The sequence below is a fragment of the Eutrigla gurnardus genome (assembly GCF_963514095.1).
Source record: "Eutrigla gurnardus genome assembly, chromosome: 19".
Taxonomy (NCBI): domain Eukaryota; kingdom Metazoa; phylum Chordata; class Actinopteri; order Perciformes; family Triglidae; genus Eutrigla; species Eutrigla gurnardus.
In genome coordinates, this window is record NC_139930.1 from 20,481,333 (window position 1) to 20,492,063 (window position 10,731).

General features: G+C 44.0%; 1 protein-coding gene and 2 pseudogenes across 3 annotated transcripts in view; all 3 read right to left on the reverse strand.

Moving 5' to 3' along the window:
* Nucleotides 1-1,992, reverse strand: part of LOC311030190 — a 163,494-nt pseudogene extending 161,502 nt beyond the window's left edge. Inside the window, exon 1 of the transcript XR_014599353.1 lies at nucleotides 1,729-1,992. The product of XR_014599353.1 is annotated as an uncharacterized misc_RNA (transcript). The remainder of the gene's footprint in view (nucleotides 1-1,728) is intronic.
* Nucleotides 1,993-2,351: 359 nt separating this feature from the next.
* Nucleotides 2,352-4,620, reverse strand: LOC311029458 (kelch-like protein 10 pseudogene; annotated as a pseudogene). Its single transcript has 3 exons — nucleotides 4,466-4,620; nucleotides 3,177-3,660; nucleotides 2,352-2,846 (listed from the first exon to the last, which is right to left on the reverse strand). The product of its transcript is annotated as a kelch-like protein 10 pseudogene (transcript).
* A 3,396-nt stretch (nucleotides 4,621-8,016) lies between these two features.
* LOC311029459 (stonustoxin subunit alpha-like) lies at nucleotides 8,017-9,399 on the reverse strand (the record flags this gene model as incomplete). The annotated part of the gene is made up of 2 exons (XM_084034598.1): nucleotides 8,017-9,239; nucleotides 9,396-9,399. 2 exons carry the CDS (start codon nucleotides 9,397-9,399, stop codon nucleotides 8,716-8,718), a joined length of 528 nt encoding a protein of 175 aa, XP_083890724.1. The 3' UTR covers nucleotides 8,017-8,715.
* Nucleotides 9,400-10,731: the final 1,332 nt, after the last annotated feature.

Below are 10,731 nucleotides of genomic sequence, written 5' to 3' on the forward strand. Positions count from 1 at the left end.
TCTCGTGCTTTAGGAATGCACAACCTTGTGTGCTATTCCTGTTCGGAAAAAGAGCAGAAGCGAAAAAACGGCGCCACTTTCAAACTCCAGCCTTTCAGGCAAGTTTCAACTGAGGTCAAACACAGATATGCATGTTTTAACAAGAGAAATTGCGATTTCCAGGTGATGACTCCTTTAAGTCTGCGCATGTGTAGATCCACTCGCCGCTATTTAAGTTTCACTTTCAGTTGTGAATCAGTTCATTTCTGACGACGTGTTTTTTCTTCTCTTTCGGCTGAGGCGCGGTGACAAACACTTATCATGTAGAGAAGACGCTGATGCTCCGAGAAAACAGATAACACAATAGATTTGTTTTGTTGCTGGATGGAAACTTCAGTGTGAGAAACCAGGGTTGTGGCGTGAGAGAGTGTGACATCAATCAAATACGTGTGTCTCACGGCCAATGCGTGAGAGTTGGCAGCCCTGTGAGAGTAATATATTTTTGCCTGCGCAAATGACATTATGTTTTGCTCGCCTATCATTTATCTTTAAAATATCATTTCTGTGCTCGCAAAATATATTTTTCTGCGCTCAAAATCTCACATTGCTCCTTCATAAATGTGGCACAAATAACGCCATACGGTTCCACTCCGGCGTGCGCACGTGTTTGTAGTCAACACGGCCCCCAAAAATGCTGATCGGAGCATCCCTACTTTGTACATGTTGTGGAAGTCCCGGACACACGGGAAACTAAACGGCCTGCCTGAGTTCATAGCGGAGGGAATGTTCCCATTCATTGTCTATGTAAGAAGCCGTGTAATGCCGTCGTGGAGCAGCGAGTTTCCAGAGACGGCGCCGCCCGCAAGCTCTCGATAATCTTTCAAACTGACCGTTGGTGATCTAAAATAAAGACAGATTCAGCAACTGCACGGTCATGCATACATTTTATTTCCTCCGTTTTCCCGTGATAACGAGATCATATCATCCGTTTTCCCGTGAAAACGAGATCATATCATCCGTTTTCCCGTGAAAACGAGATAATGAATGAAGCATGATAGGCGAGATATCAAGTTGGGTAAAGTTGGAAAGATATTCACAGATTTGAACTTCCTGGATGAATAAATCAGAAGTGAAACGTTTTTCAAACACAAATGATGCCTCTGTCCCGCCGTAATATCATAGACTATGAGCTACAAGGACCAAAACCCAGATTTTTTACATAAATAAGCGTCCTCCGAGCTGAACGGAGAACATTGATCTCTATGTGCAGCCGACAGCCGGGCGAGTGCTCAGGGACCGTCTGCAAATTACAAGACAATCAATAACTCCACTGTTATACAGTACAGAGACTCCAAAATCACTACACACACCAAGGGTCTCCTCGTTGTCAAACAACAGCTGTTTTGAAAATATGTGCCTTTTTATAATTGTGGTGATTTTTTTAATGGTATTAATCATGACTATCTCCTATATTGATCAATAACTCCACTGTTATTTAGTACAGAGACTCCAAAATCACTACACACACCAAGGGGTGCTTTTTTCAAACTTTCAAATCATAGACTACAGCTTTAAAGTATCCACAGTAAAAGTACACAGTGTTGTACTATAATACATGATATGCTTAGATTATTCTTACTGATGCATTCAGGTGGAAGCTGTATTTTACAGCTTCAGTACATTTACTGCAGTAAAGACTGAACATTGTCTCATTCTTGTATGTTTGAAATATCAGAAACTGTCACTTACCAAACTGTTCACATGTAGGAGAGACGACAGGACGATGTGTCGCAGATCTCAGACACCAGGAAGTAACCAGAGTTTCAAGTATGATTTAAACCAGTTCAGGACTGTGCCAGGCAGCCCCACCCATGTTTCCAGAATGCCTGGTATGCCGAGGTCTACTGTATCAAACGCAGCACTACGGTCCAGTACAACTAGAACGAAGATTTGCTGCAATCTGTACGAAAACCAATATCATTTTAAACCGTGCGTTGCGGCCATCCGACTTTCTTTTTGAAGTCGACAACCGGAAAACGGATAACGAGTCGTTTTCCGTTTTTCGCTTCAAAATAAAAGAACGAAAAACGGAAACGACTCGTATCCCGTTATTTGTTTTAAAATCGGAAAAGGAGAAACGGAAAACGACTCGTTAACTGATATTAGATATTGTGTTCATGAATGGGATTCGGGGATGAAATAGGGTCCGTGTACCTTCCGTTCATTCTATTTTCAATTTTGAAACGAAAAATGAGTCATTTTTCTTTTTTCAATATACACTCAACAAAAATATAAACGCAACACTTTTGTTTTTGCTCCCATTTTTCATGAGATGGACTTAAAGATCTAAAATTTATTCCAGATACACAATATTACCGTCGATGCCCGTCGTACCCTCCCATGGCATAGATGCACCCGTTGAGTGTAGTGACGCTCACATAGCAGCGGCGGAAAAACATGGGCGACACCTCATGCCAGGTTTTTGAGCTGAGGTCGAACCTGCACACGCTGTTGAAACACTCCAACCTGCCGAAGCCCCCAACGCAGTAGACGCTCCCGTTGAGGAAGGCGGTGCCATGGTAGGCACGAGGACGCTCCAGATGCTGGGTCAAGCTGATCCAGTCGTTGGTGTGGACGTTGTAGGCCTCGATGCCGTCAGTCGGATCGCCGCCACTCCAGCCTCCGATGGCCAGCAGGACGGCGTTTGGAAGGCGAGGACGGGCGAGATGGTGGTAGACATCAGGCTGGTTTTGCATGACTTCTATGGCTTCCCTGACCATGCGCTGGCAGGCTGTGTTGTTATTCACCAGCTTATTAGACATCACACTGATCCTCATGTACTCTGTACCCATGGAGGCCAGCCGCACCTACAGAGAAAACAGGACAGAATGTTGGAATAGAAGTTCATGGACGGCAGTACTTTAGGCCGGTCCTTTTATCCTACTGAACCAAATCTATTCATAATGTCATCATTATAAGCTATATTCTGTTTTGGATCCACAGACTTGACAGCAGGATTAGTTTAGTGTCGGTTTTGGTCTCTTCATGGTATTTGTTGACAGTGAGAGCAATATGGAGCATGAAAGCAACATTTCAGGGCAGGACAAATGATTTGACTCTAGAGGTGGCCCTACAGACTACTGTTCAGTCAGGATGAAACCACGGAGAAGAAATCATGTGACAGGAAGTCATCCTACCTTAGATAAGAGCACAGCCATGTGGTCTCTCCTTTCCTGCAGTGAGTGGGCGATCCAGCGGAGGACGGCCTCATACACAGTCCTCTCGTCTCTCACTCTGAGGTCGTCTCTGTTCAGGATGGCGCTGAGTTGCTGCACAGAGAGCTGCGGGAACTCTTCAGAGGAAACAAGCTCCTCAAAGTGGTCGACGATGAAGCTGTAGGCCTGGCGGTGCAGTTCGGGGCAGAAGCAGACGGTGGTGAACTGGAAGATGCCGATGCAGTTCTCTGGGCAGAGCTGGCTCTCCAGGAAGTCGCAGCACTTTTTCACAACTCCCATCACATTAAACTGATCGGCTGCTAGAAGCAGCTCCTGAACGTTGTCCTCCGTCACTGAAACGGAGCCGGTGTATGCAAAGTCGATGAGGAGCTGCATCATGTCAGGAGTCAGGCCGGGGATGTTGAAGACCTTCTTGTCTGAAGAAGACCATCGTTGGAAGAGAGCTCTGTGGGTCAGGATGAAAACACAAAGAAGAAGAAAGAGAAACTGACGTCAGCTGTTCCTTCTTTGCTTCACACTAATAACTAGGATAAGAATATAGTGGGGCGCTTTTCAAAACAGCAGCAGAGTGAAATATGACTCATATCAAGGCTCCTCCCAGTTTACTTTAGCTTTAAACCACATCACTGACAAACCCAATACGCCGAATGACACACATGAAACCTATTGAATAAATGACATCTGGAATGGAAATAGTGAATTATATGCATTTTGTAACAGATGTGTTACTTTTCTGAATGAACTCCATTCTAAAATCTGCTTTAAAGTACAGTAGTATGGAACTGAGAGACCAGCAGCTCAAATTCTACTTCACATTTTTAAAAAACAACAAAACAATAACACGTTTGGCAAACATCATAAATCCAACTTGAGCTGAGTCTACAACCGATGTACAAACTTCACATGTTGGAAGTCAATATGAGATGAATGGAAACAAGAAACCTCATTTGAGATGATATCCAGTCAAGTCATTATATTTATAAAAACTACAGACAGACAGGGAAACTACACCACTGGTTGAATTCTGAATGATCCTTTCAAATATGTTACAAATATTCTCGTAGCCGTCTATCAGGTGTTTAATGTCCTCTTGTTTTGTTTTAAATCACAGATGCTCTATGAGCTTGTTACGTGTTGTGGCTGTTCTCTCAGACTTCACATCACTAATCAATCAATTTGCTGTTACTTTCTGCTCATTTGAAGGATATAAATTCACAAGTTTCCCCCCTAATATCAGATAATGTACTCACTGGAAGTAGAGGCTGCATCGACAGAGGAAGATCTTGTGGATTTTAAATTCCACGTCTTCAACAGTGATGACTGCGTCGCAAAACGTTCCCTCCAGACGTAAATCATTGAACCCTGAGGCAGGAAACAGGAAAGAAGAGTGGCGTTGATTGGCCATCTTGATTTGCTGATGATAGACTTGTTGTCTCTGGTTGTTGGTTTGTGTGGAGATCAAGAGAGAGACTGGACACCTTCACAGATTTCACTTCTAGAATAGATGCTCATCACATCACTGTGTTTTGTGATTGATGCAGAATGTGATTGTTCAAATGTAGTTTGTATGTGTTTAACTGCAGCTTCCATCAGTCAGACAGGAGGTGAAGGTTCACTAAGGTGGCAGCAAAATCAAGATGGCCGATGACCCCATCTCCATCCCTCTTTGACGGAACTTAAAATACATGTGCGTGTTCAATTATTTATGATAAATCTGAGTATTATAATGAAATGGATCCTCAATACATTACAAACAGAAATCCACAGTGCACAAATCTAAACCATTTTAGTGGAGATCTTATAATTACTATGCTTATAGTAGATTGATAAAAATAACACAATATATCTTTTGGAAAAGCATGTAGCAAAACATTTTCACCCAATTCTAATCCAATAGTAATAATAACAACAATAATAATAATACATTTTATTGATCAGATTATTGAGAGCTTTGTAAATGATGAGGAGGATCTTGAAGTGGATATGCTGCTTTATTGGGAGCCAGTGAAGGTGTTGCAGGATGGGTGTAACGCATTTCTTTGAGTAACTTACACTTTGACTTCTAAAGAAGTCTCTTATGTCCACTTTTCTTTTTTTAGACATCCTGGCTGCATCTAATTACCAAACACAAATACGCACGCGCGCACATACGCACACGGACACCGATTCAAACGTAAATGTAAATGAAACCTCTGATATTAACATCCTTCTAGCTGACGTCAACCAGGCAGAACAAACTCCCAACTTCCAGTAGCGGACTCCTGTAGGACTCCTGACCGCAGACTAGCAGACCGGTGTGCAAGCAAGAAGGCGTGACGGCGGGGACGGCCAATCACACAGGCTTCAGCTTGAGCGGCCGTTTTCCGCCTGGTCCTAGTGCTTGACATGTCTCTGTGTACTATAGCTAACATTAGTTTTTTTCTGCCTTCAATGAAGTAACGCGACACATTTTTTGGCAGTAACGATAACGGCGTTATAATAATGAGGTGAGTTATCAATGAGATTACTCCATCCATCCATCCATTGTCTACCGCTTATCCTGTATTTAGGGTCACGGGGGGGGGGCTGGAGCCGATCCCAGCTGCAATGAGATTACTCGTTACTGAAAAAAGTAACGGCGTTACTAACGCCGCTACTTATAATGCCGTTATTCCCATCACTGTCTATATCTAGGTTTGTCTCTGGGAAACATGGGAGGAACTGTGCTGTGTGCCTGAAGAGGATGAGGATGGCAGGTTTTCTTCTCATTAACTAATGCATGTGTGGATTTACGTATATTATTTGACTAAAGATGTGTTTCTAAAACACTCCTCCTACAGTTGATGCTGATCAGAGTCAGTCCAACTACTTTAAAACATGCCTGATAAAAGTGATACGTTTACATTCCAGTGTGTTCAATTCCAGGGAGTGGAGCGTGTTCATGCATGTTAGCATGTCTGGCTGCAGGCTGACAGCTTACTGATGACTGGGTTTTGTTGTGTTGGTTTCCTGTTTTATTTTGTAGTCCTTCTGTCTTGTGTTGTCATGTGCTTTGCTTCCTGTCTTGGTTTCCCTCCTTTTCTGTCTCCCAGCTGTGTCTCATTGTCTCGTCAGCCTTGCCTCTCGTTCTCCCCAATCACCATAGCCTGCCCTTGTGTTTCCACACCTGTCTGTCGTTGAACCTAATCCACCCTTATGTATTTAGTCTGTGTTTCCTTTCAATCTTGGCTTGGTCGTCTGTTTTATCCCGGATGTGTGTCCACCACCTGATCTGTCCTGCCTGTGTCCTGGTCTTTGTCTGGATTATTGTTTGAGTTTTGTCCGCTTTGGATTGGATCTTTGTTTTTTTGATAGTGTTTTTGCCCCTGTGGCCTCCCTGAGTTTTTGGACTTACCATTTAAATAAGCATTTTAACTGCATTTGGGCCCATACCTCCTTCAATCATAGTACATCCATGACAAAAACACGACCACATTAACAAAAACACAACCACGTTAACACATTGTGGGAGTCTTTGGCCAAATCCGAATGTCCCCCTAAGGTCTAAGTCCTGAACCCTCAGGGACTTACCTGACGTCACCTGGTAAACGGTTGAGTGTGAGAGGCTGTGAGGACTTGAAATGGTAGAAATACAAATGGGACAGCACTCGGATTGTCACTTTACTTTGATGACACAAAATATATTATCTAAAAGTGTTGGGTTTTATTTCACGTTTTACAGCCTGATCTGAACGTCTTCCAGACTCTTATCATCCCAGACCAGTCGTAACTCAAATAATGTGTTTACTTTAATAAGCTAAATTAAAATAACTGCTTGATGATTAAACCAGGTGTGTAGGCTATGATGACATGCCTATGATTTCAAGTGTTTTATGTTCCATTTTAAATCTTTAATGTTAAAGTTTCTGCTTAAATGTAATATTCCACACATGTGGTGTCCTATTTGTTTACCTTTTTTTTAAGTCCTCCGGGCTTTCCCTGGTAACCCTGTGTTTCACGTTGCAACGCTATGAACTGTGGGTAATTCCCTCAGGCAAAGTCAGCATCGATGCTGATTTACGTAAGTGGGCATAAAGGACTCAAAATGTCCACGAGCGAGTCCTCGTGCACGATGTGACCGTCAGGGACTCAATGGGAACGCACATCAAAGTCTGTGAGCCTGTGAGGGGTGACGTTGGGATTTGGCCTTTTTCTCTGAGGAAGGTTCCTAACTGAAGACGTGACCCGGAAGTAAACAAGTGGCCGCCATGATAAGAGCCGTTCAGATTCTCTAAATGCAAAGGAAAGGAGCTCCAATGATCCTTTCACGTCTCCTTTAGGATACAACAGACCTTCCTTCACCAAAGGAAAGGAGCTCCAATGATCCTTTCACATCTCCTTTAGGATACAACAGACCTTCCTATACAAAAGGAGTTAAAGTGCTACACACCTCCGCCGTTCATGAAAACAAACCATATGCATATTTAACAATCACTTTCATGCAGACATATAGTAATTGGAATTGTGTTGATAAATGTGTCTATTATAAGTGAAGGAGTTGCATTCATGAAGGACCACAAGTTGCATTTATGGACAGTTTGCAGTCTTGGTTTTGGGACACTCTGGTCTGAGTCTCATCAACGGCCCTAACTTTACCCTCAGGATCTACTTTTAACTCACATTCTTTGTATTATTATTTTATTTGAACATGTTCTCATGTAACTTCCTTATTACACAGAGCTTTTGTCTTTTTCTTATTTCAGTCGTTTGATTTGAATCCACACATTCTCTCATCTTGATCTTAATCAATTTCCTTTTGGAGAATATTATGCGTTACTCACTGCGTCTAGGCCGAGGTGAAGCTGACGATAAAATAGTGGCAAAACGCCTCCGACCTTTATTTGCGTCCGCAGTGTCGGAGTTGCCCAGAGCCGAGATGCAGCCAGCGGACGCTTCTCTTCTTCCAAGCCTGTTGGTGACGCCGGATTCAATTCCACGGAGGTTCACTGCAGCAAAGTCAACATTTATACACGTTCACATGCATCATGCAGCCGTCTTCATCAGCTGGTCTGTGTATCTCTCAACATCACCCAAGAGCAAGCGTTATAAAGCGTTGATGAATGGAAAATCACAGCTGCAGCATCATCATAGTTTATAATTCCTTAGTGGATTTAGCAGGAGCATTTTCTCCAACAATGAAGAAACAGTTTAATATGTGTTTTTATTTGTAATATGTTAAATACATTATGTTTTCTATTCTAATCTGTGTGTGCTCTGTGTTTCATGTTGATGGTTTCCACTGGACAGCAACTAGTTGCTCCAGTCACTAATGCATGTTCCTCAACACGACAAGGTTCAGTCTAAAGACAAAGCCATCCCGATATACTCCATTCATTTAAGTACATTTACACAAGCATTAATACATTTACAACAAGTACAAGGAGGAATGAACCTGACTGATTACAAACTGCAATGTTTTCATTCACATCTTTGCATTGACTCTGAATGTAATCGCACCGCTTTGTGTTTGTTGTGAACAGTTTCAGAGACACAGAGACACTGATCCAGACCAGACTCTAAACCCAGGATAAAGAGGTTCAGTGAATGTGGTGTTGATGGTGTGGAGGTGGATCAGTTTGTTAGAGGAGACTCTGTAGAAGGTCAAGGTGCCAGCAGGACAGTCCAAGTACACTGCTACCACACCAGAGGAGGAGGAGGAGGAGGAGGAGGAGATGAGTGTATGTTTTCTTTTGTGCCAGACAGAGTAACCACCATCATAACAACCCAGACTCCAGGACTGATCATTACATCCAAACCCAGAGTCGTTTCCTCTCCTCTTGATTCCTCTGTAACTCACTGATATATAAACATGTCCTCTCCACTTGACCTCCCAGTAACAGCGACCAGTCAGACCGTCTCTACACAGCAGCTGAGGCTCTGAGACAAATCTGTCTGGATGATATGGATATGACTGGTGGTCTGACACACGTGTCACCTTCCTGTTGGTGTCGTCCAGTTTGAGTTCTCTGCTGACTGTGTTTGTGTCCAGTTCCAGTTCACAGACATCTGATGGAGAGAACAAACACAATGCAGCTAAAGGTTATTGTTGGAGACAATCGGGTGTTTTTTGGTGTGTGTTTTGAAAGCTTAATAAATATACTTTGGGTATTAGTATATGACATCACAAGGGGGCGGTAACTTGATGGTGATGGGTCACGTCACCCATTTCATTGATAAATAGACACCGGTGTGTGTAGTGGTGTGTGTTTTGTTGGATCGCAGAGAAAAACACAGTGTTGGGGAACTAGCAGGAGCAGATTCAGTTATTAATAGATAATTATTAATATCAATACTCAGTCTCAATATAAAGGCATGTTGGACTCCGGCAGGGCTGCCCTTTGTCACCGGTCCTGTTCATTATTTTTATGGACAGGATTTCTAGGCGCAGCCGTGGGCCGGAGGGGATCTGGTTCGGGAGCCACTGGATTTCATCCCTGCTTTTTGCGGACGATGTGGTCTTGTTGGCTCCTTCGAGCCAGGACCTCCAGCATGTCCTGGGGCGGTTTGCAGCCGAGTGTGAAGCAGCCGGGATGAGGATTAGCACCTCCAAATCTGAGGCCATGGTTCTCGACCGGAAAAAGGTGGCTTGCTCCCTCCAGGTCGGGGGGGAGTTCCTGCCTCAAGTGGAGGAGTTTAAGTATCTTGGGGTCTTGTTCACGAGTGAGGGAAGGATGGAACGTGAGATTGACAGGCGGATCGGTGCAGCGGCTGCAGTAATGCGGTCGCTGTATCGGTCCGTCGTGGTAAAGAGAGAGCTGAGCCGAAAGGCGAAGCTCTCGGTTTACCGGTCAATCTACGTTCCTACCCTCACCTATGGTCATGAACTTTGGGTCATGACCGAAAGAATAAGATCCCGGATACAAGCGGCCGAAATGAGCTTCCTCCGCAGGGTGGCGGGGCGCTCACTTAGAGATAGGGTGAGGAGCTCCGTCACACGGGGGGAGCTCGGAGTAGAGCCGCTGCTCCTCCACATCGAGAGGAGCCAGTTGAGGTGGCTCGGGCATCTGTATCGGATGCCCCCTGGACGCCTCCCTCGGGAGGTGTTCCAGGCATGCCCCACCGGGAGGAGACCCCGAGGAAGACCCAGGACACGCTGGAGTGACTATGTCACCCGGCTGGCCTGGGAACGCCTTGGGGTCCTCCCGGAGGAGCTGGGGGAAGTGTCTGGGGAGAGGGAAGTCTGGGCGTCCCTGCTCAGGCAGCTGCCCCCGCGACCCGGTACCGGATAAGCGGAAGATAATGGATGGATGGATGGATGGAATATAAAGGAGTTTGTACTCAAATGCCAATAATTAATAACTATTAGAATATGAGTACAAACAGTTGAAGGATTTGTGAATTCTTCACAGAGAAGAGGTTGATATCATTCATTCTTATACAACATTAATAAACACAGCAGTATGTTCATAAGGGGTTTATTAACAATAAACAAAGAAACATACACTAAGTCCAAGTGGCCTATCTAACTAAATACTATACAAGTGTGTGTGTGTGTGTG